We start from the raw sequence: 27,729 nt of genomic DNA, 5'->3' as shown, positions 1-27,729 counted from the left end.
CATACACGTCTGACAGATGTTATTCAGACTTTGCATCAGAATTAAGCATCAGCCTACTATTTGAAAGGACACCACTATTTGTAATTAATGGGACAATTCAATGACAGGAATAATATACATTATAATATACAGGAATAATATACATTAATATCAATCAGGTTGATTCCTTAAAGCAACTGATACACTCAAATCTTAAACTGCTGCATTTGTCTGTTTTATATAATACATATCATAGAGAGGCACTACAGTTTGTAGTGAAAAAATTCCATTCATTTTCAAAATAGATGAACACATGAACAAATGCAACATATTACAAATAACACAAAGTCACAATGTACAGAGTATAGTTAAGAAAAAGAGAAGAAATCTATCTGAGCTGACATTCAAAATTCCCAGATGAGTAACTTAATTCAGTCAAAATCAGCTTGTCGTGCTCGCTTTGTTGCTGAATGGATCTTCTTCTCTTTAAGCCTTTGCAGATTTCTTTTCTTTAACCTACACACAGATGGGTAAATGAATGATAACATATACAAAACACACTAAACTTTAAGACTTTTATCTAAGATATTCATGATTGGTCTTTGTCAGGCTCACCTTTGAGTCCTCAGGGCAACATCGTCCGCTGACGGCTCAGTTGGCCGCTGGCTTGCCTCCGTGATCATCTCTGAGATTTTATGCAAACAGTCTTCCAGGTTCTTGTGTTGGCTCCTGCTGACCTCTGAGGTCACTATTAATTCTCCAGCTTTGTTTATCCGAGTTTTGTTCTACAAATGCGAAGGGAACAGAAAACATATGGATAAATATTTAACTGGATAAAGAATGACGTTTGAATAATTCCCGCATTGATCCATACCTTATTAAAGCCCCTTTGCTGCTTCTAACTGGGCCTAAACACAGGTGATCATTTAAGCCTCCAAAAACCCTAATAAATATTTTTCAAAAAACAGGAAACAGTAGTCAAGTGTTTCTGTGTATTTTATGCCTTTTCAGAACATGCTTTGAGTAACACTGGGCTTTACATTGTATTTGGGTTTTAGAAATACTCGGACTTGTGTGAGCAGGCATAATAATTTAGTGTTTGCTTCTGTAGGTGAAGCCTGATTAAAAAGCTAGGCTTTCTCCAATATGTTGACGACAGTGTATTTAAAACAGCTTACTTTTAAGAGAATCTCATTTCTGACTTCCTCTGGTATCCATTCTGCCGTCTGAACATGGAAGCGGACTGCTGCCTTTGAATTGACTATGACAAGACAGACATAAGACATCCCGTGTCAAGGCTTATCTACCGGCACCATGGATCCTGTTGGTCCCCTAGTTCCACTAGTACCCCTGACCTGAACCTCATTATACGACCTTTGTTTACATGTTGACCGCCCGGCCCACCGCTTCGGCTATAAGTTATTTTCAGCTTATCTGTAATAAAACAACACAGTTAACATTTGCGTAAATGAAGCATTTGATGGTTGTCGTATCTAGTAAGTTACTTTGTAAATGCGGCGTACCGACTGGAATGGCAGCAGTTTGGTCAACCTGTTAAATTTAAGATCAAAATAAAAGAGCGGTAGTGAGTGACTTTATACCAAGGTTTTTAAATCTAGTTTGATACATTTTACAGTCATATAACCAGTAAACATCGCTGCAACGTTAGCTATCTTACTGACAAAACTTGCCTGTGAAATATCCGTATGCTTGTTCCTGTTTTCCTGGGTAGTGCCAACATATCTGATTACACTTCTGTCTATGCTTTTGAAGAGCTGTGACAATTCACTACTGCGTGAAAATGCGACGGCTCGAGAATAACGTAACCAGCGTGCTGTTATGGTGCCCGCCATGCTGCACTGGAAGACAACTTCCGGGGTAATTGAAAATGGGTGACACGCCAGAATGTTTTGCAGAAGCACAAACACAAACGGTCGTTTTCAATACGTCTGCAGTTAAAAAAAAACATGGGACACATATGGCTATATTTTTACTGGAGAAATAATAGAAAGGTTCCACCGAGATTTGAACTCGGATCGCTGGATTCAGAGTCCAGAGTGCTAACCATTACACCATGGAACCTCCTATTAAAAAAAATGCCTTTCCTTATCATTTTCTGAAAAAATAATAATATGATTTATTAGTAGGTTTAGTACATGTCCTTGTGGCTTTACAGAACCTCAACAGACATGCATTCAAAGCTCTTCTCTATTCTGGTACCCAGGTGGTGGAATGATCTTCCAATGGTTGTATGTACAGATCTTAGAGGTATGCTTTGTGTTCAAGTGCCAGTGTTATGTTTACCTACTTAATCAGTAGTCAGTAGAAGTGGTGTTTTATGAACCTTTACTAATAAACCTTTAATTTAAAACGTCCCTATGTCAGTTAACACTCGATAGCCGTGAAAAGTCATAGTTGGAGATGACAGTGATTTCTTGATAGGACAAATGACTTTAAAACAACATAGAAGTAACAATCACTGCAGTTTTATGTGGTGTCAAATTATTGCCACTGCCAGAGGATATTCGTAGCCGTTGGTCACGGAGACACCAGATCGGTTGCTGAGGAACATGACATTACATGCTCAAAGACCACAGAAATCTTTCACCCTCTGCAGCGGCATAATCACCACAGCAATCGCGAAGTGTATACGCAGAATTGTAGACAACAAACGTTAGTTTCATTAGCAACGATTCATAATGTGAAAACATGTCACTCCCACCCCAGATGGGACTCGAACCCACAATCCCTGGCTTAGGAGGCCAGTGCCTTATCCATTAGGCCACTGGGGCTACAACAAAAGTTCGTTTTAAAGGTCGGTTTTAAACGTGAATTAAATGTAATGTTATATACTTGCAAAATGCTACGTAGATACCTTGCTAACTTGGTAGGTAGCTGATTAGAATTATGCTTCATACAAGAGTAAGAACGGCTAAAATAATTGCTGCCACACGCACAATGTCTGAAACCGAGCAAAGAACTGACGAATTACATAAACACAAGCCCACTCAAATCAGTACAGAAATCACTCTTAGTTATCCTGCGTTTGTAAAATGCAGGTGGTCAGATCTGTTGCTCTCGTTGATTTCTATTTCCTGTAAGTGAGGAAGGAGGGACCGTCGGCTCTTTGCCAGGGCTCTGGGGATATAGCGCTAGCTGGCTAACTCTTAGCAAGTCAAACGCCATCCTCGAAAGGTAGCCAAAGGAATGGTGTCTTTTGGCTAAACGCAAGTGGGTAGTTCCAGCCATTTAGCTAGAAAGATAAACACTTTACGCGCACCATGAATTTACTGCCATCCAATCCCCACGGAAACGGACTTCTCTACGCTGGGTTCAACCAAGACCATGGTAGCTGTGGTGTTTACATGTTTTGCTAGTTAGCTAGTAAGCTAACGTAATTCTAGCTACCGCTGGGAATATAGTTAACCAGCTATTGAGATCGGCAGTACGCATTTGACCTTCTAGTTATAGTTAGACAGTTACATGTAGTGTTTTTGTGACGGTCGTGCTAACTTAGTGTCACACTTCTATGGTACTTGGCTAGAGTAGGTTAGTTTATGTATCTAGCTAGCTGGCAAGGGTTGTGCCAGACCCACTAACGCTATATGGACAGCAAGATTTTGAGGCACACACGATTAACAAACTAACAATCATGTTAGTGTAAAGTACGTGAGTGGGGATTAAAGTACGTATATAAAAAAACGTTTCAGTCGTTTACTACGCTAGTTGGCTAATGCCATGAGATGTACTACATTAGCTAATTTGCTACCTAGGTAGCTAACCTAGCTAGATTGGTGGTCGTTTTACAAAATGACTGTGCAGATAGCTACTAGACTACGAGTGTTTTAAGCACATCAATTTATAAACAAGAAACTGTGTATTTTTTATATCTTTGCAGGGTGCTTTGCATGTGGAATGGAAAATGGATTCAGAGTGTACAACACAGATCCACTTAAAGAGAAAGAAAAGCAAGGTGACTGGTGCTATACATGAGACCCATCCGTTCTCCAAAATAACTCCTAACTAGTAATCGACTGTTATAAGAGAGAACCTATTATTGTGTAATGTAAATTTTTAGTAGTAGTTCATTTCATCAGTAAAATAAAGCAGTGCATAAATTACTCTTTTGCTCCAGAAAGTGCTAAGGAAGGATGTAAGAGGAAGTTAATTATTTAAGTCTGCAGCCCAGCACATGTGATTTTCCAGAGTGTCTTCTAATACTACACTTAAAAACACACACACACACATATCCCCTCTCAGGGCCCACATAGGACAGTTCATCAGGATGTTTGCAGATATTTTCTCCCACAATTTATATTAACCACAGTTTTGTTGACATCATTCTGGTTTTGTGGTAGTGGTTATAATTTTTGGTGCTGTGAACTAGTTATAGAGATCTATCTGTAACATAAACAAAGGAATTGGTAATCCCTGGACTGGTACATTTTTCAATGCCCATACATTATTTTGCAGAAGTCAGTGTGAAGCAGGCAAGTTTATCATTATCTGGTGAAAGGGATCTCATTGTAGGCTTTGTTGCTGAGGCATTGTCTTTTACTTTCAGAGTTTCTTGAGGGAGGGGTCGGCCATGTGGAGATGCTTTTTCGATGCAACTACCTTGCACTTGTTGGTGGAGGCAAGAAACCCAAGTATCCCCCTAATAAAGGTATGTTCTGTTTAGTGTTTCACAATATGGCAAAATAATATTGTGACATTGCTGCATATCATGATCGAAAAGTGACTTGCAGTATGATGCAACAAACAGTTCAGTAATTTTGCATTACACAATAATGACTTGGGGCACACTTCATGTTCACGTGTAGTTGCATTTAAAGTTGTTAGAGCAACGTGTGTGTGTGTGTGTGTGTGTTGTCTTCCATGTTTTTTTCCAAGTGATGATCTGGGATGATCTCAAGAAAAAAACAGTGATTGAGATTGAGTTTTCCACAGAAGTCAAAGCAGTTAAACTACGACGAGACAGGTATTCAAGGTTTTGAAGTCCCTTGTTAAAAAACAAGATTTTTTTTCCAGAATAATAAAGATACATAGTGCAGTTGTAAAATGAACCCTAGATGTGATGTGTTTAAAGTCTGTCTGGCATTAATTGTGAATATATTTGCTCCAAGTTAGAATGTTCCTTTGGATTGCTTTTCTGGAATGCCTGAGATTGGTGATTTGTTTACAGGGCTCATTTCCAGTATGTCAATATTGCAGATGTCAATATGGTGATGATGATTAACAAACAGCACATTATGCAGCCCAAGTCTGTTCTACTCTAAGGCTTCTATATGAAACCTTTCTACCTCTTGTTTTTTCCATTATCTGTGAATATTAATTGGTGTTAAGCAACATGAACAGAAGTGATATCACTTTGTGTCTAGTGTGATTTTCTCTGTTGTGATCGAATTCTATATTGACTTCAGTAGTACTGAGTATGTAGGGTGAAGTCTCATGTTTTAACTACAGCTCACTTGGTGTTAGCTACGTGTGTAGCTGTAGCTAGTTACCCTTTGTTTCTTATTTCTATTTCAGATTAGGGTGCACTATCAAGGATGCTCTTTCAGATTGTTTGTAAACGTCCAAGTATACTGGAATAGCACACGCTCATGGTTATGGACAGATTCTGATTTACAAGCACACCATAGAGTTTTATTGCATTCTGTAGGCTTGTGTTTACGAACACATTACGTTGAATGTCCAGATGTATTAAGACAGTGCAAAATTATTAACGTAACAAATATCTTTGTCTGTTTTCAGAATTGTGGTGGTGTTGGATTCAATGATCAAAGTCTTTACTTTTACACATAACCCTCACCAGCTGCATGTCTTTGAAACATGCTACAATCCCAAAGGTGAGTATTGTATGTTGGGCAGCAAAGAGAATGAGGTATAGAGTTGCACAGATAGGGTGTCCCTCACTGATGATGATTGTCATCATGTTGTGTGTGAAATGTTCTTTTTTTAATTGTTTTTTGGTGTATTATTGAATATTTTCTAAAATATTAGCCAGAAAAGCAAATAAAGCTTTAATGCTTATACCTGTGTGTTCTTAGTAGTCCTAATTTTGCCCTCTTATGGCCAGTGTTTACATTATTGATGCAGTCTTCCCGTATGTTTGCAGGTCTGTGCGTCTTGTGTCCAAACAGCAACAACTCATTGCTAGCGTTTCCTGGCACTCATTCTGGGCATGTGCAGATAGTAGACCTGGCCAACACGGAGAGGCCCCCGGTCGACATTCCAGCCCATGAGGGAGCTTTGTGCTGCATTGCCCTTAACCTCCAGGGAACGCGGATAGCCACGGCTTCTGAAAAAGTGAGTGCTGAGTGGATGTGTTTGGTGACTGGAAACAAATGAACATGTCTTCTCAAAGCTCTGCATTCACTGAATTTATTTATCATATCTTATGTACAATGTCCTTGGCTTTGAGATGTGCTTTTACATTGATTCAAAAATGTATTATTAGAAGTAATCCACAAGCCATCTCTCATGTCAGAAATACTTTTTTTTTTTTTTTTTTTTTTTTAGCAAAGAAATCAGAGTTGTTACAAATTTGAGTTTAAAAAAAGATATAGTATATCAGGTTTAACTAGGACCAAAAACTCTCCCACAAAATACAAATATTTGTGAACAGTGTAGATATTTATGGTTGCTTAGATAGGGTGGGTAATTGAGCTTTCATCTGTCCAGGGGACTCTGATCAGAATATTTGACACATCAGCGGGTCATCTGATTCAAGAGTTAAGACGGGGATCACAAACAGCAAACATATACTGGTGAGTTGTTGCCATTACTGAACTGTTATATGTAACCCCAAATCAGGTCTTAATACTGTTAAAATACTGCTGTATATAGTAGGTCATATATTAAATAGCTTTCCCCCCCCCCCCTCTCAGCATTAATTTCAACCAGGATGCATCTCTCATCTGTGTGTCAAGTGACCATGGTACTGTCCACATATTTGCTGCAGAAGACCCCAAAAGGAACAAGCAGTCAAGGTTATACAGGGAATAACGAAGGCATTTGATAGAAATGTTTCATTTGACTAGTTTTCTTTCTTTACTGGAAAAAAAAATTCTTATTTGTTTTTGATTTGTGTCTTTTTTTATTTGTTATAGTTTGGCCTCAGCCAGTTTCCTTCCCAAGTATTTCAGCTCCAAGTGGAGTTTCTCCAAGTTCCAAGTACCGTCTGGCTCTCCCTGTGTCTGTGCCTTTGGAACTGAGCCCAACGCAGTCATAGGTGCAGTGGAGCTGTGTGTTATTTCTAGAACATCTGGTTGAGAATTAACTAAAATAACCTAGCTCTGGCTCTGAGTAATGGGGTGGTAATAACCCTAGCCATTTCCATTTTTACTTGAACATATTGCTAAGCATTGCATGGACTGGAAATGAACGAGTCTTATTTAGATGGGAAAGAATGTGTTGTTGATCATGTGACTTGAATGAGTGGTATTTATTTATATGAGACAATGTGGTCTTGATCATGTGACTTGTTTACTGAGTTCACTTTTCCTTCCCTATCCCAGCCATTTGTGCTGATGGCAGCTACTACAAGTTCCTGTTCAACCAAAAAGGGGAGTGTTCGAGGGACGTATATGCCCAGTTCTTGGAAATGACTGACGAGAAGATCTGAGCACGGATACCCCCCTAAAGCCCCCCATCCCCCGGATTTGCGATAATTTTCTTTCTGACATCTACATATTTGCAGAATGTCAGTGGACCTACTGTACTCTGCATTTATGACCCTGTGCCATGGCTGAGAGGCGAACCATATCAGGGACCTCCTGGTCAAAAGGAGAGACAGATCTGTATGCTCACTTTGTGTGTGTGTCTGTGTGTCTGTATGGGTGTGTGTGTGGGTGTGGTTGGTTGGTTGTTTGTTTTTTTGTTTTTTGTTTTTTGTTTTTTGTTTTTTTTCTACCCTCTACCTAAAAGAAACTCTGGAGAGATGACACACATTGACTGTGGTCTACTTATTCAGTTGCAATGAGAGGAGGGAAACTTTTTTTTTTGAAAAGACAACAGTTACTTTTAAAAGGTCTTCCAAGGGGAGTGCTGTTTTTTTAAGTGTAAAGTTGGCTATACAGATGTCCTTATGTACACTAATACAACTTACCCTAGTGGACGGAGTGCCTCCATCATTACGTAAGAGGGGTGATGAGTGTACGTGTTCATCATTCATAATATCAATGTATGTACAAATGATTAGTGTTAGGTTTTGTTTTACTTTTCATACATACACAAAATGCCAGACAGCCCATGTAACTACAGAGACAAATGCAAGGGAAAAAATATGAAGTAATTTTTTTTTCAATTTTATGTTACATGTATGTGCAATATTTTTTTTCTGTTTATTGGGGGTTAATCTGTTTAACTGAATCAAATTATTTGCTTAATGCATTATAATAGTATGCATAGCAATCATGTGCTCAATACATGAAACACGGAAGAAAGACATATTCAAGTCATCGGGCCGAGGGGAGCATTCTGTTAAATCAAAAAATGATCTGGAACACAAGTGGGATCTTAGGAATTGTTAAAATGTCTAGACAGAGTTCTGTGGTTTAAGGTTAAAAAACTGTTGAGGATTAATTAAGCATGTGACTGCTCCTAGTGTACAGCATTTCATGTGAATATGGACTTTAATGGCCAATACTACTTAAGTGGGGGATCAATTTTGAAGATGAGAAAGGATGAAAATGAATGTCAGCTTCTTTAACTACAGAAATAATAAACACTTAGGCGTAGTGTAGTAATGGTAGGGCAGTTTTAGTCAGCGAAATGAAAGCAGTCATTTTTCCCACTAATGCTCTCTACATTTTTAAAAAAAAACTCAGCAAAGATTACCAAAGTGTCGAATAACCCATCATAAATTTATTGCTTTCAGTTTTGTATTTTTCGATATATGCTGATTAGAACTTTTCATGCTTTTGCTGTGGTTGTAACGTGACTACACCTGACGCAGCGTGATGTATATATTGTCCGCTTTGACTGAGGTGTGCGGGGAAACAGGACAGTTTATCATGTGACACATTAAACAGGATTGCGAATTCAAGGCCGGAAATTCTTTAATTGGCGTCTGTCCCTATTGGCTGTTCATAATGTTTTGCCACACCCGCCTGTGACGTCACTGTTTACTAACAATAGTAGCCCCTTAAATAGCTTTTCCCAGCTATAAAAGTCCAGAATCACGTCAGTTTTTGTGGTAAAATATAAAATGAAGGTATAATTTATTAGCAATGCAGACATTACACCTGTAACAAAAAAGCTGTAGCGTTCATTTTGGGGATGGTAAAGGACTAAAATAGCTACAACTGACCAACTTCAGCTTTGCTTCCACCTCTGGATAAATGTCTTTTGCTTAAAAACTGCACTGAAAACCTTTTGGCCAGACAGACTCTTGCAAGAGAGCCGGACTGTCAAACTGAATCTTCCTAACTGACAGTATTATTTACTTCCAGCAAACTGCATCTCAACAGATGAATTCGAGACATTACACATCTACATTCGAGATTCAGTTCGCCCGATTATTTTTTAATACTGTCGGACGCTCCCTAAAACAGCGCTTGGGTTGAAGGCATTTTATATACAGCTACACGTCTTAAAAACCGTACAGTCCATATCTCCAATCCGTCTCCTCCAACACGCCATTTACATGCGTGTCAAGATCACCGCGCAACCAACCTCAGCACATTACAATCTCGCTCCGTTCCGGTTCGAACCGGCGAAAGGCCACGTCCGACAACATCATCTTCATGTCGATTGGTCCGTGGCGCTGTCACTCGTGCGTGTCCCGCCCCCCGCGCTTGTGTGGTAGGTTTCACCCCGTTCTCTTTCTCTCTGTTGCGGCGGTGGGTCGGTGCCGCTGTCCCCGTGCTGGCACGCTCCTCCGCGTTTACCGTTTATCTTTCGATTTGATTCCCCCCTCCCCCCTTTACGGCTAAATTTCGAAATTAGTTGCCCACTCATAACAGCAATCACCAAATTCCCTTTCTAAATAGCAAATCGGCGTCAAAAAGAGTGAGATCTAAAAAGATGGCGGTGAGCGGGACGTCGGGGTCGGCGGTCGCCCGGCTGGAGGGCCGCGAGTTCGAGTACCTGATGAAGAAGCGCTCGGTGACGGTGGGCCGGAACTCGTCGCAGGGCTCCGTGGACGTGAGCATGGGCCACTCCAGCTTCATCTCGCGGCGGCACCTGGAGATCTTCACCGCGGCCGAGGACGGAGCCGGCGGCGGCGGAGACTTCTACCTGCGGTGCCTCGGCAAAAACGGGGTGTTCGTGGACGGGGTGTTTCAGAGGCGAGGGGCTGCCCCTCTGCAGCTGCCCCGAGTGTAAGGGCATCAGCGTTACCCGGCACTTTAAATAACGAACCCCAGTGCACGTCCTTAGTCGCGGTTTTTGTTTTGTTTTTGCGACGTAGCACGTGTTGATTGTGACAAGCAGCACGGGGCTCGTGTTGCCTGCTCGTGGAGCAGCGCTTCGTGTGTAACCTGCAGTGCGAGCCTGAGTTCAGGTCTAACGCTGCGATGGAGTCCGTGTGCGCCTGTGTTGCCTTATAAACGGTTAAAGCTCGTCGTGAAAAGGAGACTGGCTCTAGCAAAAGGGTCACATCCTGTCCCTTAGCCATGGTGTCTTCAAAGGTGTGTCAGTGAGTGATGGTTCACTGCATATGTAGTAGATCTGGAGCGGTTGTCAACTTTGCTCTTTCGGGTAAAAAACAGGATATTGAGTGCCATTATATGTGAACCGTTCGTTGCCAAACCGCAATACTTGTATGATTATGCACATGCATCTTAATGTTAGAGTTTACGTAAAATGTTCGTGGTCTACAAGTACTGCATAATACACTGAAGACTTCACTGAAATGACGTTGTTGCTGTGGTGTGGGACCGCTTGTTTTGAGTTTACCAGTCATGAATTTGAAACGAGGGGGGCAGACTTTTTTTTTTTTTTTTGACCTTTCAAACCTATCGTCATTGTTCTGGGCTGCATAGTATTACAGGTTTGGGAGGCTCAGTGCCAGATTATATTATCGTATTCAGATCCATTAAATTAACATTTTATCTCAATGATCTGTGTTTGTATGTCTGTGTATAGTTTAATTACAAATTGAATGAAGGGTTCTTTACGTCTCCTTTAAGATGAGCCTTAGGGTTGAGTAGCTTAGGTTCAAATATATCTGTCTGTGTTAATAAAAAAAGTCTCTTATGCAACCTAGTCATGCTGGTGCCCATATATAAACCACAGATACCTTATGGTTTATGTTACTGGTTGGCATTTAGGCCTGTACCTTGTTTACTAGTCAGCTAGCTTGTGTCCCAGTAACACAAAGTTAAACTTATTTTATATTAAAACAATTCTTTTTTTTTTTTTTTTTTGGTTCAGCTAATGTCAGTGAAACGCAGTACATGCTAAAAGTTTAAAAAGTGTGCAAATGACGCAATGGCCTATGAATGACCTCCTCTTTTTTTTAAAGGTGCACGTTCCGATTTCCCAGCACAAACATCAAGATCACGTTCACCGCCCTGTCAAACAACAAAAAAGACAGGAGGAACGCCCCGGAGTCTCCTGTGAAGTCGGTCCAACCCCAGATCTCACCGCTAACCATTAACATTCCAGACAACATTGCCCACCTGATGAGTCCCCTGCCTTCTCCCACCGGCACGATCAGGTGAATCCACATGTTAATATTCCATTTGTTGCGTCATGTTCTTCAGTGTCAAACACCGCCTAATGCGTCTGATCGTCTCCTCACGCTTTTAAAGGTTTTGGTCCTTTTGGACTTCGTGCAGGAGTACGGGATGGCCATCTAACTCGCAGGGCGAGACAGCCCCTGTAATATTTAAATGAGGGAGAATTGACTTGAGACTCCACTAAACCAGTTTTTAACTAATTTATAAATACTGACTTGTAAAACATGCAAGGTTGAGGTTAATCGTTAAGAACATAAACTAGGCCTGTTATTTTTTGTCTTTTGTTCTTCCCTTAACTAGGGCTCCATAATAAATCTTTTCTGTAGTCTTAATGTAATACTTGGCTTTGCAACATTAAATATGTGGAAAGCTACAGTATACAAATGGACCCTCTAACAAAGGACAAACTACTACTTGTGTGGTGGGAACGTTTAGACAGACCTGACCTTCTGGTGTTCTGTGGATGTTTGTGGTGAATTACGACATTCAGTTGATTGTGCAAAAGGAAATTATTAAAATAAAAAGAATGCAGGCAAATCTCTAATTAGATGACCAATCAAAGGTTCAGTAGGGTCACTTAAAATATCGCAAAGCTTATCTTTGGTGGATAGTGCTTCAACGAAAATGTTTATTGGTAGTATTTCACCTTAATGTTGTGATATCGGGTGCACCGGTCATGTGGAAACATGTCTCCTTTGTGGATCTTTTGGAAATACCGGTGCTACCCACACCAAGTAAGTGGGGTGTTTTTTACAAGGCACAGTGCCGTAAAAGTCCTGGATATGAGACCTTTTTCCATTAGTCTTTCTTCCTTATTTAAAAGCCTGTTAATGGTACCTGAATTAACTACCACATGAGTGCTCAGAGGCACAACACACACATGCTCCTGGCAACGCCACAGCTTGCAAGCAAGGTCTCAGAGTTTAGGAAGTAAGAGAAACTGGAACGTGTTTCCAACTTTCCCCTCCCTGCCTCTGTACTCCAGCATTTTCTTGCATTTAAGGAATTTGCTGGAATTCTAGCATGGCTTGTATATCCCCCCAGTATTTAGACAGTTGGGTTTGCAGCTGTTTCTTCTTAGGCAGGATGGTTTGTTTGCAGTCACAGTGGAAGCACAAGATGGGTAGTCTTTATTTTAGCTTTTGCTTTTGTTTTCTTCGAGCTGGCTGTTGGTGAGGCTGAAGCCTCCTTACACATCAATCTGAGAAATAAACGCAGTAGTCTCGCTGGTGACATCAGCACATGGTTAAGGGTAAAACCCAGTAGCAGGAAATTACTACAGCACATAACAGAAGAATGCTTTTACTATAACAAAGGCCCCCGCCCGAGTGGTGGAGTGCAGATATGTGACATGCAGAAATCAGAACTAGCATACAGACGACAGATTAATATCGCTTTGCGGGAACCTACCTGTATCTGCCCGCTCTGCTGTGCAAAGAAGTACCATGAATAGCCGAGGTATGTGCTCTGACCGCAGTCAGGTGTCTCAAAAGCAGCGAAGTGGTGGCCCCGTTACGGTACTTCAGAAGTCCTGCTGGACAGGGTTGAGGTCATGGCGCCCTTCTAACATATAAAGTGCTCTAAATGCAATGAGTGACGATCAGGGATTTGAAGAGCCACATTTAAGAACTGAAAATGGGACGTGAACACGCAGTGGAAAAACCTCCAGGTTTCTACTACAAGAGAAGGCAGAGAGATCTCCATCTAATAGAGATCGTTGACGGTCAGTGGGAAAATGTCATAATTGTTGCTGTTTTCTCCAGAATGAAGAGGGAGGCAAAATGTGGGGAAAAATATGGGAGCAGCCCATTAGCTGTAGCATCCTGGCTTTGTCTGGGAAAACTGGCGGAGCCTGGTGTTCTGCTCTAGGCATGGCCAGCATGTCTTAATTGAGATGACTGTGGCTGATCAGAGTGGGATGAATCCCAAAGCCTTCCGGAAAATACTGTCAGAGTCCTTTTGATCTGTCCTGTTAATCAAGGAGCAGTTCAGGGTCAGAAGGTGGAAAAAGTCACTGGAAAAAAATTGGATTATAATATTTCAGTAGTGCTTCCACATAGCATGTTGATGCTGAAGACTAAAAGCAGGACTGGAGAAGGCGGATATGCCGCGTTGAATTTATCCGATGTTCCACATAAAAAGTGTACCTCTGTCTCCGGAAATGGGAAGTTCTTAAATGGGTGTAAGCTTGTACGTGAAAACTGGAATTGTGCCCGTTAACCCCCCAGAGTACCTTGTTGGGAGTACCTTTAAAGCCATCCATATGATTTTCAAAGTGGCAGTATTTCGGGATATGACTATTTGCTTGATTAATTTCTTTGATTGTTCTGGTCCAGATTTCTTGTTGGCAGGGCTCCCTCTCTCTAGCTGTGCACAAAGCCATTTTTTGTTTGTTGTTTTTTTACCTTAACATTTTAAAACTGTGGCTTCTCTTCATTGTCTCTTTGCAGCGCTGCCAACTCATGTCCCTCCAGTCCTCGGGGGGCAGGGCTGTCCAGCTACAGGGTGGGCCGCGGCCTTGCAGCCGAGCTCATTGGCGACAACTCCCAGTCTGAAAATGATAAAGAAGCCTCTGGCGGGGACAGTCCAAAGGTACGACGTCCTACGCCTCCGTCCTTATCGCAGTTTTGCTATCAAAACGAGTGAGGAGTTTTGTTTTCACCAAAGGTGTTTTTAAAAAAAAAAACCAAAAAAACCCCCCCCAAAAACAAATCTGAAGGTGTTTGACTTGGCGGACTCTCGAGCGGTTGTCTGCCGCACTGGTACTTGTGTTGTGCAGCGTCAGACCATAAGCTGTAATCGCTTCTGCGTAGTGCAGTTATGCAGCAGTAAATATTAAGACAATCGCGCACACAACAAAACGTAGACCACTAAATCCAACTCCCTCCTTTGGAGTAATTTAAAAAATACAAACATATATGCTGCAATGCAGGGGAAAGTTGGTGCGGTTGAAGAGGAATGATAGGAGACGAGTTGTTTTTGTGACTGTTTGCATGATCTTAACAAATGATTGACATTTATCACAGTGTTGCGTGTGCATTCGCTCTGTCATAATTCAGAGGCCGTTTAGACAGGTGGAACCTTGAACAGGAAGAGTGGGTCTAGATTTTACTGAACCACATGACTTATATTGTTTGGCTTTGGTAACTAGCACTCTGATGTTGATTTTAAAGTATTCCTATATGGTGAAATTGATCAAAGTAACCATGTAGTGTTTTGGACTCTTGATTGTAGTTTTTGCAAATTTTGTAATTGTTCTGCATTATGCAGAAGTCTCGGGATTTTTATGACATCAGATGAATATTAATGTGAATTTGCAAAAGCATCCCTAGTTTCAACGAGGAATACAAAGCAGTTTACCATCTGACGTGACTCTGTGTATGAGGACGTGGAGTGGGGCCTCCCCTTTCTGCATTAGAGCATTGTGCGGAATCAGACCTGCCGCATGATTGATGGTTTTTCCAAGACCTCCTTGCCAGTCTTGACAATTCAAGTCTTAATTAAAGTAAATTTTTCTGAATTACTCCTGCTTTAACGAAATTAAAGACTCTACTATGTTTTAATTAAAAAAATATTATCAGGAATAAAGATTGCTGAACACTCTTAATATATTAAAAATAAATGTATTTTGGGGTTTGCTAAACATTCTTTTTTCTTTGTGCTTCCAATAGGATGATTCCAAACCACCATATTCTTATGCACAACTGATTGTTCAAGCAATTACCATGGCCCCAGATAAACAACTCACTTTGAATGGTATATACACCCACATCACCAAGAACTACCCATACTACAGAACAGCAGACAAGGGCTGGCAGGTTAGTATTTATTTACTTTTAAAACATCAATTACCATTTCAAACATCTGTCAGATTTGAATTTCAGACACGCATAAACACATGTAAAGAGGTTTTTTTTTAATTATTATTATTATTATTTTATAATATTGTTCAGTGTGCAGGATCAAAATGTCCTTCCTGTGATGTCCCCCCCCCCCCCCCCATTTCAGAATTCTATTCGCCACAATCTGTCCTTAAACCGTTACTTCATCAAAGTGCCGAGATCTCAAGAGGAGCCAGGCAAGGGCTCCTTCTGGAGGATAGACCCCTCCACGGAGAGCAAGCTCATCGACCAGGCCTTCCGCAAGCGCCGGCCGCGTGGTGTGCCCTGCTTCAGGACGCCCCTTGGGCCCTTGTCCTCCAGGTGACCGGCTGCTGGCCGCGACGGTGTTCTCACCGTTGCGCTCGCTGCAGGTGTCTCATGTCCTGTCTTTCCGACCTTGTCCCGCCCAGGAGTGCCCCCGCTTCTCCTAACCACACGGGGGTGCTGTCCGCCCACTCCAGCGGCGTGCAGACTCCGGACAGCCTGTCGCGGGAAGGCTCACCCGTTCCGGCCGATCCAGAGCCCATTCCTGCCCCCGCTCCAGCTGCCACCGTTCAGCCGAAACTAGCCGTCATCCAGGAGGCGCGTTTCGCGCAGAACACACCAGGTTTGTTTAGGGCTCACTGCCACTTCTTATAATAATCATAGTATAGATTTCAAGGCCAGACTTGTGGAAAGTCTCAGCAAAACAAAAGTATTAATTGAAAGATGAAGAGTACCATATTATGATTCTGTTGCTGTGTTCTTTTAAACAAATTTGTTGGATCATGAGAAGGTCATGTTTCATAAACATGGTCAGAGATCACACTGTTTCTACATCAGAGATTGGTCAGGATACTTGAAGCAGCCAAGAAAAAAAAAATTAAGTTTCTTGCAGAGGTCATTTGCACTAAATCTGAAATGCACTAGGCCAAAATTATGATAACGATTAACAAAAAAATGATCGTCCAGCCCTATTGGAACATTTTTGAGAGGTACCAAGTTGCCCTCGTGTCTGTCACTCGGCTCTCACCGTGGTCCGTTTTCTGGCAGGCTCGCCAGTCACCAGCCAGCCAGTGCTGATTGCCGTACAGAGGCAGCTCCCTCAGACGCTGAAACCCATGACGTACGCCGTTACCACGGCGCCTGCCACCACCACCTCCGCCGGCCAGCAGCCCGTCGTGCAGACAGTCCACGTTGTGCACCAGATCCCCACCGTTTCCGTCGCTGCCGTGGCGGGCTTCGCTGCTCCGGCCGACGGCCAGGCGGACCCGCAGGAGAACGGCGACCACCAAGAAGTCAAAGGTGAGGAGTGCGGGTGCGAAACGGCAAGCGGTAAGTCATAGGGACCTGAGTCACACCTCCCACCCTCCTCCTTCTGTGTCCAGTGAAAGTCGAAGCCATGCCCACCACCATCACGACGACCTCTATAGGTGGAGCCAGTCGTATCCTTCAGACATCCCAAGCCACGCCCATACAGACGGTCACAATAGTGCAGCAAGCGCCGCTGGGTCAGCACCAGCTCCCTGTGAAGGCCATAACACAAAATGGCACCCATGTGGTGGCTGCAATCCAAGGATCCACATCCACGGGTAAGCGATCCGCCGTGTCCCAGCTTTCAAATTCCGAAGTGTCTTACGAAACTGCCCGTCGAGCGCTAGCATGTGGTGTGAGCTTTCCCTTTGCTTGTGTCCTGTCGTCGTGCACTAGCGAGTCCCCTCCACATGCTGGCCACCCACGCCTCGGCCTCCGCCTCGCTGCCCACCAAGCGGATGAGCGGCGAGCTGGCCGAGCCACCCGAGCCCAAGCGCCACAAGGCCGACGACGGCGGGGACGCCGCGGCAGAGAGGGACGCCACCGCCTAGGGACGCCGCAGCCGTGACCTTTGGCCTCACAGACCGTTTTTCCGTAGTTGAGCCCGCCCGCCACACCTCCGTCATCCGTCATTCAGTCCAAGGTGCCAAAGGGTGAAGCAAGAGGCAGGAGAGGATTGCGGAGTGAAATTCCGAAGATGGTAGGGACATGCAGTACTCAAGGAAGTAGTTCCCGAGGCTGTTGCGAGGAGGACAACTGAACGTGGACAGTAGGAGAGCATCAGGAGGCCTTTTAAAGAAATATTTAATTACACACAGACATATGCATATATATATATTGACATGGCGTACTTAAAGCTACAGAATATATTTTAGATCAAACCTGGGCACAACCTCGTAGGAAGTCCCATGCCTCCATCTCTACTACCTCTGGGCAGAACTTGGATAGTGGAGAGATCTTGACCAAGATGGATTTTGCTTTCCCCAGAAGAACTGCTGGCAGCCTAACGAGCTGGAAGTTCAATTGAAATGAATCCGTTTAAAATTGCCTGGGGCTCCAGGTATCCTCCAAGCATTTCTGTGTATGCAGGTAATTATTCCTTCTGGGCTCATCAACTATGGTTTTCCTTAACTGTAGCATAACTACTCGATGGATTTACATTGTATATACAGTAGATCTAATTTATAGGCACAAGTCCTATCCAACAGGTTGTTGAATATACTGAGCATATGGGGAGAAGACAAGAATTTTTGAAGAGGTCAGATAAGAACTTGCCAAACAGTAAATGACAAACCTACACACAGTGGCAACCTATGGGTTGTTTTTGGTGTTCTTTTTGTTTTTAGTCTTTGAACATGAGCTTGGTTCTCTTTGGTAATGGTAGAATGGGGAACTTTTCCCCTATCATGGCAGCTAGCCTCAATGTCGACCTACCTACCTAATGCAGTCTTTAGTAGATATGCAGTAATTTGTTGTACATGTGTATCTTATGATATTATTTGTCTGTATTGTTCTCCATGGCACAGATATTCAACAACAAGAACAACAACAACAAAAAAAAAAACCGCAATGTTAACGTGAGGTCATTGGCATTTTATAAAAACATGGACTCGGATGTTTATGAAAATGAATGTAGTAGCTTCCTCAAAAAAACACTATTCATAGAGGACTTGTGTTACTTCTGTTGAATCAAATCCAGATGTTTTCTCACATTCTCAGTTTTTTTTTTCTTCCATTTTTCATTTTAAACAAATAACCTATGAGATAAGAAATATATTTCCACTTGTATTTCATTAAAATATTTCATCCAAGCTTGCATGAAAAATGTGTAGAGAAAAATATACAGTACCTGAGTTGGTTCCTTAGAAAGGAAGTGGGAAGGAAGAAGGGACATGAGACTTGAGAAGACCTGCCTCCCATATGGACCATTACTGCACTTAAATCGTTAATGCCATTTCCTTTGCTCCCTCAACCCTGTTTATGTTTCCAGTATGTCCTTGGCTGTGTGTTAACTATGTGTTACAGTTGACGGTCTCTTTGCCTGTTTAATATTATTTTACTTTGTTCAGACAGCTGAAAAAGTTCACTCAGACCATACGTGTTCCACAAAAAAAAAGTACTAGATGTTCTTCAGCTTTGGTGGGTAAATGCATTTTTTACATAAATTAAAAGCTCCATAATTTCTGTTCTCATTCTGTGTGCTACTGATGTCTCGCGAACACCCTGGAACGCTTTGTGCGATGGAGCATTTGCAATTGGAAGAGTTCTGGCCAGAATATGGATATGACCAATAACTAGCAGGCACGTTCTCTAGATGGCGTTAGACACCCACATTCTGATTGCATGGTCATATGCGAGCTGCATGCAAGATTTTCTCCAGAACCCTCATATAATTGAAGGCATTCGGGTAAACACATCCTGCTTTTTACCAAATACCTGTTACTAAATTTGTGTTCAAAAACCCTTACTGTTGTTAAAGGTAAGGTTGTAAATCACTCTATGGCAAATACCTCAGAGGGGCAAAAAACCCCAAAGCAACCTGCAGTGATATTGTTGCTTTGAGTGTTTAATCTCTTTTAAAGATTGGATGGCCAATTTACAAGAAAAGTCCCTAAAGCTTTAAAATTTAAAAACGAAACTGTTTACCTGCTTTGGTTAACCAGTAATCCTAGATATTGATGAGAGCAGAAGTTAAAAGCTGCAAAATTCTACACCATTGGTTCTTCTGCTCAAAGCTATTTACAAGAACTGCAATGGCTTGACAGGCAGCTAAGACCTGCTTAAAAGGAGTTTGCTGAATCTCAGATGATGTAACAGCTACTAAGGCCATGATACTGCCCTCGTCTTACACTTAGTGATGGCTGTCACCTGTAAAAGACAAAGGAAGATATACAAATATAGCCTGACATCAGAGATCTGAACTTGTTCTCCCCAAAATTACTTAACATTAGGCACTTTTAAAGATCATTATTGCTCGGTCTTTCCAATTATACACAGTGATATTGTTAATGTTCCCCTGTAATGTTCTTTTTTGGCAGATTGGCAGTTGTCCTGATACTCAGGTGAATAGGAGCTAAGAAAATAATTTCAGTACATGAAATAACCTTTAAGACATATGGAACAAACATGACTGAAATGAGTAAAGATAATTCCAAATACCCCCCCCCCCCCCAATGTGATTTTTACTAGAGAATTAAGTAATTAAGTACGCTGCTGTCAATAGCTGTTTATACCAGTTGAGGTCATGACAGACCTTACGAAACATTTTTGTGTGTATACCATATATACCCAGACCTTTGTTCTGGATTGGGGGTGGCTCATTATTTGTTGAAATCATTGGTTCTATTAATAATTACCATACAATTCTTCAGTGCAATGAGGGCAGCATGATTAGCATCTATGCTGAGTGAAGAATTAACGAGTTACAGTATTTTCTTTTTGTTTTCCGAGTGAACCAAGGAAACCTTTTTTAAAATTTTTTATTCAAGATATTTCAAATGCAAACATTGGTGATGTAATCAGTTATGTCTTTATGCTGCAAGTAGGCAGGCAAGGTAGTTACATATTGACTTCTGGATTGTCACAACTTGCCAAAATGTTTATTTATATATATATATATATATATATATATATATATATATATATATAATAAAACACACACACACACAAAATGCCATCCTAATTGTTTCAGACACCCACTAACAGGTGCAAATCGATTACCTGGCCATGCAGATACAATGGCAGTAGAATAGATTGTACTGAAGAGCTCAGGGACTTGGAAATGTATCATTGTTATAGTATACCACCTTTGGCAAAAGTAAGCCTTCTTAGGTCAAACCTGTAAGTGCCGTTGTGAAATGGGAGGGTCAACAGCTCAGCCTCGGCGTGGTGGACCACGCAAACTCTCAAAGCAGAGCTTCTGAGCACCCCAGTGCATAGTGTGTAAGAGTTGCCTATCCTCTTGCATCATTCACTAGAGACTTCCAAACTGCCTCTGGAAGCAACATCAGCACAAAGGAACTGTGCATCCCAAGCTTCATGAAATAGATTTCCATGGCTGAGCAGTTGTGCATCAGCCTGAGCACATTGCCAAGCATTAGCTGGAGTGGTGCAGAGCACAGTGCTGCTGGACCCTGGAACGGTGGGAACGTGTTCTCTGGAGTGATGAATCACGCTTCACTGTCTGGCAGGCTGATGTGTGAATCTAGGTTTGGCAGATACCAGGAGAATGCTATGTACTGGAATGCATAGGGCCAACTGTAAAGTTTGTTGGAGGAAGGATAACGGTCTGGTGCTGTTTTTTCTTAGTCCCTTAATTCTAGTGAAGGCTAATGTTTATGGTACAACACAAAGACATTTTAAATAATTATTTGTTTCCGTCTTTGTGGCATCAGTTACCTGTTTCATGGTGGTGCACAAAACGAGGTCCATAAAAATAAGATGAGTTTGGTGTGCAGGAGGCCTGTACAAAGCCTTGACCTTAAGAACATTGAACACCTTTCGCATGAACTGACATGCTGATTGCAGGCTGAGTCTTCTTGTCCAACATCAGTGCCTGACCTCACAAACGCTCTTATGACTGAAAAGACAAATTCTGATGCACTCCAAAATCTTGTAGCGAGTCTTTCCAGCAAAATGGAGGCTATTCCAGCTGCAAAGAGACAGGCAACTCCATATTAATGCCCAAGGTTTTTGGAATTGGATGTCCAAAAAGCGCATGTAGTTGTGCAGTTCGGGTGGCCATACACTGCGTGCCATATTGTGTACCATACCAAAACTGAAGATTTTCCCCTTCCTAAATGGAAACGCCCACATTCATTGCCCCTCTTAGTTTCAGCTCCACACTACACCCACACGCCCTAAACCCGACAGTCTTGTTTCTCATCAGGATATGTATTGCAAACGGTTGACAGTGACACGCGCCCACTATCCACCAGCGGGGGGACGGCGTGTTGATGCGCACTCGGCAGAGCGAGATGTCCCGTTACGCTCTTTGCTCCTGCTTGGGCGTTGGTTTGAATTATTAATTGGAAAAATATTGCACTCGGTCTCTAGGCTACTGCATAGCATGTTTGGTTGGGGTCCAAAGTAAAGCCAGCGGACAACCTGCAAGTCCAGTATCAGCGAGTCTTCTATATTTGATGGATGTAATATTTGCTAAGGGATACTGTAAATGGCATTAGAAGAATTCATTGTTGAGCCAGAACTGATTGTGAAATTCTAGACAGCACCTTATTGTAAAAAGCAGGTGCAAAGAGGTAATTACAGAAAATGGGCCAAAACAAATTCATAGAAGAAATTCTTAAAAGGAATTGTCTTTCATGTAAAGGAGAAGGATGACAATGAAAAGTGAGAAGTCTAATGTACGCACACATACCACTCAGAGCCCATTATATGGAAGCTGGGTATGTTTGTTCTGTCAGCAGAAGACTTCACCACGCTACGAGTCTCAAAGCTGACACACCTCAGTGTCTTGTTCAGGTGCTACACGCATCGTGTTGCACTGTTCGGAAGGTGTCTTATTTAGATATCCGGATGCCTGGTTGACACATCTGGTGTGAAGAGGAAACCGGACCTCTAAACTCATCTGGGTTTTCCCACAATGCTGCGCACTCATCACAAAGGCTGTATGATTTCATGATAGCCTGCTAACCTCACGGATGAATTAGTAATAGGAGTCTGTGTCTCCATACTTCTCTTATTCTCATAACTAGAAAGGGGTTGAATGGCCATTAAAAGTGGCTGAATTTCCTGGAAAGTCTTATGTTTACAGTAAACATAGGAACAGGTTTGTCACTGGTGCACTCTGTAAGTGTGCAACACCATGAACTTACTAAAGCCAAACATAGTAGTATGATGTAACAGATCTTTGTTTTTAAATTTGACATGTATGAAATAGGAAGGCATCAGAATATAATGCCACACTAATGTTTTGTCAAGTTTTCAAAAAAATTGAATATTAATATTGCCTTTTCAGTTTTACAATTCGATAACAAGATCATTAGAAAAATAAAATGTAGGAATTCAGCTCCATTGAGTAAGCTTTCACATTAAGATATCCATGTGTTTCTAGTGGTTATTGTGTATGCTTGTATTGTCTATGTGCTGAGATTCTCAAAAAAGCTGTGGCTCAAATATCTGTACCTACAGTGACTGGGTGTGCCCTGAGGAAAACCTGTTTTATTGGTTGCTAGATGCCAACTTAACGTTCATATTTCAGGTAGAAATATTTGTTCCACAAAAATACTGATGTCCAGTATTTACCCTTGTCCATCTTAATCTTAGAGGTTAGAGAAAAGGGCCTGACAATGTTAGGTAATCTCTAGAGATTAACAGCAGTCTGTCCACTATGGGTTTCAGTATTGTACTTCTGTCCCACTTGTGTAAAGTAGTTTTACATGTTTTCTGAGCTTTACTGAAACATTTAACAACCAGCGATTTGCAAGATTTGCAAGAAACGTGCCGACCTTATTCTTAAACTCACTAGTCACTTGTACGCACACACTTCAGAGAGATGCAGTTACAGACGTCAACCCATGTGATGCCACCCAAGACACCCAATGCCACCCAACTTCTCGTCACAGACCCACCCAATGCCACCAACTTCTCATCACAGTCCCACCCAATGCCACCCAACTTCTCATCACAGACCCACCCAATGCCACCCAACTTCTCATCACAGACCCACCCAATGCCACCCAACTTCTCATCACAGACCCACCCAATGCCACCCAACTTCTCGTCACAGACCCACTGTTGACTTTGCATTAGTTAGCTGGGTGAAACATTTTCAACAGATGACGATACACATGCTAGAGTAGTGGGTGTGGTACTGATGCACACAGGCACCACAGCCTTGCTAGTTTTTATACACATTAAGTGCCACTACTTGACAGTGAGAGTGGCAGGCCGCACAAAAACTAGAAATGTTCTGTGGATAGAAACTTGATAGGAGTTAAAAATAGCTAACAGGAATTATGCTCAGGCACAGGTAGCATTTAACTGACCGCGTATAAGGTGTTCCTACAAGATGTCTGAGTGAATGAAGTTGATGAGGGTATAATTACCTGCAACTGAGTTACATAGTTTCATTTCATTACATAACATAGTTTCAAAACATTTGGAGAGGTCTTACTTAGTTCAACTGAGGCCAATACAATACTTCATAGATAAAGTAGTTCTAGATCAAACTTTCTGGAAGGGGACATTAAATGCCATCATCAAAGACCAAATCTTTGATAAGAGAACCAAACTTTGTGTCATCTCCTTTTTGTCTTCTTATCCATAATTAAATCTGAGGCACTCACATCAGTGAGATCAGAAAGTGAGCTCACATATATTTAAAAAATCCAAAAGTCAAAACAGGAGAACAGAAACAGGTTATAGCAGTTCTCTGAAGCCCGAAGATGCAGTAGCCACCAGAGTGAAGATAGCAAGGCTCCAAAATGGCCCTCACCACAAAGAGGACCAGACGCTGGACAGGAACCGGAACAGGACTTCCTTTAGCAGAACAGCCACATATTTTTAGGACAAATAGGACAAACGAAAGACAATCAAATATGAATAAATGCAACATATTTGTTCTAACAAAGGCCAATACAGCAAATGAATTCCTGCTGCTCGCAAACAAATAGGAGAAGAGATTTTATAAAACTACCTCGACTGTTATCATTAGTTACTCTAATGTATGGTGACATGGCAGGAGAACCAAACTGAGCACACGGTGTGGTTTTGGCATTAGCTGATGTTTAAGACTATTCTTAGAGCAAAAGAGCAGCAGCACAGTTCAGAGGTTTCCAACACACCGAAGAAAGAATCCACCCTCTGCTGAAAAGTCATCCTAGGAGCCATGAACACCCAAACCACCAGCAGATGAAATGCACAAAAAAGCTCTAAACATTTGCCTAGGTTTGCACAATTCATAAACATCAAAACAGAAGAACTTCCTAGGAAGAACTTCCAGAACATCAAAACTTCCTATAAACATTTGTAAGTTACCTTAGCCACCAGACATCATCTTTGAGACCCATTTTAAATTTGACATTAACAAAAGGGATTTACATTATATAAATGTAGCTCAATATTCACACTGTTCAGTGTGTATTATATACAAAACACACAATGCTGCAGGATGCCAACTAGTGAAAGAAAGTGCATTACCTTATTTAGGACATCATTTTTATTTCATACAGAAGACAAATACACACGTAAAAGCAATATTATAAAACCATTACATATATCCATTAAAAAGCACAGTAAAAACAATTTGTGCAATATTTGTGCAATACTAAAATATTCATCCCTGAATAAGTGCAGTCCGCTTCTACCCAAATGTTCAGCTCACACAGCCAGAAGATAACTGTGAAAAAGGAAAAAGGAAAAAATATACAAGGAAATTAGAGTTGGTCTGGTCCCAATCAAAAGAGTTTTGGCTCAGTGATAAGGCAGTGTACAGTCATAGCACACACTTTAGATAGAATTTATCATTTCATCATTTATAAATATATACAGATAGCACACATCAGTTTAAATGTCACAAAGTTAATAAATCTCCTAAACTTAAAAAACATTCCAGATTGTGGTTTAAACAAATTCGGTCATGAGCAGAGGTGGGTAGTAACTCATTACATTCACTTGACTGCTTAAGTAAAAGTTGGATGGATTAGTATTTTTAAATTGTTACTTTTTTTTTTTTTTTTTTTACAGTCAAGTTTAATTGTGAGGAAATTAATATGCTTTTTATTTAGTTACATTGTCATTCCTTTTAGTGACTGACTAATTTATCATTATAAATAATAATAATAGCAGCATCTGGACTGCTTTGCTGTTGGTCATACCGCTCACATTCTCAAAACTCATTTTATTTTAGACATACATACATACATACATACATACACATTATATATATATATATATATATATATATATATATATATATATATAAATATATATATAAATTTGTGCTAAAATGTTCTACTCATTTCTAGTCCTACTCACACCCTGCCTCTATCCACATCTTAGTTTAACTGAAGTACCTCTGCTTGCTACTTTAGCATGACATTAGCCTACCCAGCTCAGGTCTTAGGTACACTGTTAACCGAACCTCTCCCCAGGCAAACAGCAACAAATCTGCCTTGCTTTGTCCATTATCACCACATTTGTACACTAATTAAAGTGAAAAGAGAGAAAGGTTTTCAAGTACAGTAATTGATTAAAGCAGAACTGGTGAAATAGTAAGATTGAACTTTAGTTCAAGGCACAGTTTGATGGATTGGTGTGAATTAAGTGTATTAAATGAGATTATATATATATATATATATATATATATATATATATATATATATATATATATAAACTCATATCCTAAATTGAGCCATATCACTTTTGCAACATGCTTGAAATGGATCTAACATTATGGGAAAATACAACCTTTGAATACAAATTATATAGTTTTTTCATTAAAAAGTAGAATGAGTAGCACCTTCATACAGGCACAGACACCAGTAACATAAGGTGTGAATAGGCTCAAGCTGAAAACCTCATTCTAATTCCTTTTGCAGAGGGAGCACGAGCAAATTCACAATATCTAGCCACATTTACAAATTCTTTGTTTAACATAAATCTCTACTGTGGAACATCTTATCTGAAGGCTACAGAGAAGGCTTACAAACAGATTATGAGAATGACTATAGTTAAAGGGGCGAACACCACCCGAATCCAAACGTCTGATACCATAAGCAGACCTACCACTCTGGTCCAAGCAGCCAAAAATGCCAAGGAAACACAGTCAGCAGAACAGAATCGTAAATATTTAGGTATTATGCCTACCAATAACGTATACCAGTCGTCTGTCACAGTAGTCTTTCTGGTTTGCCATTCACACCAGCATTCAGGAGCATCTCGGAGTTCTTCAGAATAGCAAGCTCCACTGTTTTTTCATTTGCCGACATGTCAAAACTTCGGTCGAAAGCGTCATTATCATAGCCTGTCACACCTGGGCTTCGCCACGTTAGTCGTGTCGGCACATGGACGGGCAAAGTTCCTTTCAGCGAATCTTTGCCATCACCGATACACTTCTCACCCACTTCCAGAGTTTTGACACTGTTTTTTGAAAGTCGCTTCGAGAGTTTGCGAGCCCAGTGCGCTAAATTGTCCAAGGTACTTTTCTCAAGCTCGTCAGAAGCAACCGTAATGGTTCCAGTGTACCACAAGACCCACCAAATAAGACTGAGAAAAACAATGATGGAACCAGTATAGATAAGAAAATCTCCATAGAATCTGCCATCTAAGCGCAAATTCGCAAAAATTCCGACGAGTAGGATTACTAAACCGACCACATCAAAGGCAACGCCGAGAATAAATAACGGTACACAACCCCCAATGCACTTTGGGTTCATGGTAAATATATGTCTGCATATAACTGAAAAAATCAACTTGTTTTCCACTGGTTAGCTATATTTCCTTTTCGTACACCTGTGAAACGTACACCTGTTTGTAGCCACGCCCTAAAGTGACGTCAATATCCTGGAGCGCACGCGTTTTGTGTGCCCAGCCTTTGTCCTGAAATCTCTACCGCCAGGCCGGGCTGCGCAACCTTATGGCTGTTCATTTTAACGGGGATTTGATGTGTGCGCAGTGTGCCAAGGAAGACGCAATAAATGTAGCGTAAATAGTTTGGCTCCTTAAACATATTTAGTCTGCGCCTTACCAAAAACAAAAGTGTTCATTAGGCCTATCAAAAGGTTTGATAAAAAAAAAAAAAAAAAAAAAAAAAAAAAAAAAAGATTTTCCTATGGAGTCAAACATTTTCTATGCCTAACATTTTATTCACTGGAAAGTCTTTACAGTTTTAAATTGCTCTTCTCATCAGTGTGCCGAATGTACAC

The 27,729-nt window shown here is 41.2% G+C and overlaps 4 protein-coding genes and 2 non-coding genes across 6 annotated transcripts; 2 read left to right on the top strand and 4 right to left on the bottom strand.

Moving 5' to 3' along the window:
* Window positions 1-59: 59 nt before the first annotated feature.
* On the bottom strand, window positions 60-1,832 carry mrpl58 (mitochondrial ribosomal protein L58). Its single transcript, XM_026999651.2, has 6 exons — window positions 1,671-1,832; window positions 1,503-1,530; window positions 1,354-1,413; window positions 1,158-1,240; window positions 595-764; window positions 60-495 (listed from the first exon to the last, which is right to left on the bottom strand). Exons 1-6 carry the CDS (start codon window positions 1,830-1,832, stop codon window positions 411-413), a joined length of 588 nt encoding a protein of 195 aa, XP_026855452.2. The 3' UTR covers window positions 60-410.
* Window positions 1,833-1,989: 157 nt separating this feature from the next.
* trnaq-cug lies at window positions 1,990-2,061 on the bottom strand. Its single transcript has one exon. It is a non-coding gene; the product is annotated as a tRNA-Gln (tRNA).
* Window positions 2,062-2,698: 637 nt separating this feature from the next.
* trnar-ccu lies at window positions 2,699-2,771 on the bottom strand. The gene has a single exon. It is a non-coding gene; the product is annotated as a tRNA-Arg (tRNA).
* Window positions 2,772-3,095: 324 nt separating this feature from the next.
* On the top strand, window positions 3,096-7,822 carry wdr45b (WD repeat domain 45B). Its single transcript, XM_026999682.2, has 10 exons — window positions 3,096-3,327; window positions 3,878-3,952; window positions 4,544-4,645; window positions 4,873-4,960; window positions 5,737-5,831; window positions 6,101-6,291; window positions 6,667-6,752; window positions 6,873-6,974; window positions 7,095-7,216; window positions 7,503-7,822. Exons 1-10 carry the CDS (start codon window positions 3,261-3,263, stop codon window positions 7,607-7,609), a joined length of 1,035 nt encoding a protein of 344 aa, XP_026855483.1. The 5' UTR covers window positions 3,096-3,260; the 3' UTR covers window positions 7,610-7,822.
* A 1,992-nt stretch (window positions 7,823-9,814) lies between these two features.
* LOC113570932 (forkhead box K2) lies at window positions 9,815-19,035 on the top strand. Its single transcript, XM_035533568.1, has 9 exons — window positions 9,815-10,307; window positions 11,453-11,647; window positions 14,120-14,261; window positions 15,341-15,487; window positions 15,678-15,871; window positions 15,961-16,157; window positions 16,583-16,834; window positions 16,918-17,121; window positions 17,240-19,035. The coding sequence occupies exons 1-9, from the start codon at window positions 10,012-10,014 to the stop codon at window positions 17,392-17,394; spliced, it is 1,782 nt and encodes a 593-aa protein (XP_035389461.1). The 5' UTR covers window positions 9,815-10,011; the 3' UTR covers window positions 17,395-19,035.
* Window positions 19,036-25,082: 6,047 nt separating this feature from the next.
* Window positions 25,083-27,367, bottom strand: LOC113570961 (transmembrane protein 238-like). The gene is made up of 2 exons (XM_026999686.2): window positions 26,672-27,367; window positions 25,083-25,202 (listed from the first exon to the last, which is right to left on the bottom strand). Exon 1 carries the CDS (start codon window positions 27,238-27,240, stop codon window positions 26,695-26,697), a length of 546 nt encoding a protein of 181 aa, XP_026855487.2. The 5' UTR covers window positions 27,241-27,367; the 3' UTR covers window positions 25,083-25,202; window positions 26,672-26,694.
* Window positions 27,368-27,729: the final 362 nt, after the last annotated feature.

The sequence above is a fragment of the Electrophorus electricus genome, chromosome 14, assembly GCF_013358815.1.
Source record: "Electrophorus electricus isolate fEleEle1 chromosome 14, fEleEle1.pri, whole genome shotgun sequence".
Classification (NCBI taxonomy): Eukaryota; Metazoa; Chordata; class Actinopteri; order Gymnotiformes; family Gymnotidae; genus Electrophorus; species Electrophorus electricus.
This window is presented reverse-complemented; position numbering and strand designations above follow the sequence as displayed.

Excerpts from the sequence above, each read along its gene's own strand:
- mrpl58 (XM_026999651.2), bottom strand. The coding sequence starts at position 1,832 with ATGGCGGGCACCATAACAGCACGCTGGTTACGTTATTCTCGAGCCGTC. Across the intron at positions 765-1,157 it reads GAAATGAGATTCTCTTAAAA|AACAAAACTCGGATAAACAA; the intron begins GTAAGCTGTTTT and ends TCGCATTTGTAG. Across the intron at positions 496-594 it reads GTTGCCCTGAGGACTCAAAG|GTTAAAGAAAAGAAATCTGC; the intron begins GTGAGCCTGACA and ends ATCTGTGTGTAG.
- LOC113570932 (XM_035533568.1), top strand. The coding sequence starts at position 10,012 with ATGGCGGTGAGCGGGACGTCGGGGTCGGCGGTCGCCCGGCTGGAGGGC. Across the intron at positions 10,308-11,452 it reads CCTCTGCAGCTGCCCCGAGT|GTGCACGTTCCGATTTCCCA; the intron begins GTAAGGGCATCA and ends TTTTTTTTAAAG. Across the intron at positions 15,872-15,960 it reads CTTGGGCCCTTGTCCTCCAG|GAGTGCCCCCGCTTCTCCTA; the intron begins GTGACCGGCTGC and ends TGTCCCGCCCAG.
- LOC113570961 (XM_026999686.2), bottom strand. The coding sequence starts at position 27,240 with ATGAACCCAAAGTGCATTGGGGGTTGTGTACCGTTATTTATTCTCGGC.
- wdr45b (XM_026999682.2), top strand. The coding sequence starts at position 3,261 with ATGAATTTACTGCCATCCAATCCCCACGGAAACGGACTTCTCTACGCT. Across the intron at positions 3,953-4,543 it reads TAAAGAGAAAGAAAAGCAAG|AGTTTCTTGAGGGAGGGGTC; the intron begins GTGACTGGTGCT and ends TTTTACTTTCAG. Across the intron at positions 6,975-7,094 it reads AAAAGGAACAAGCAGTCAAG|TTTGGCCTCAGCCAGTTTCC; the intron begins GTTATACAGGGA and ends TATTTGTTATAG.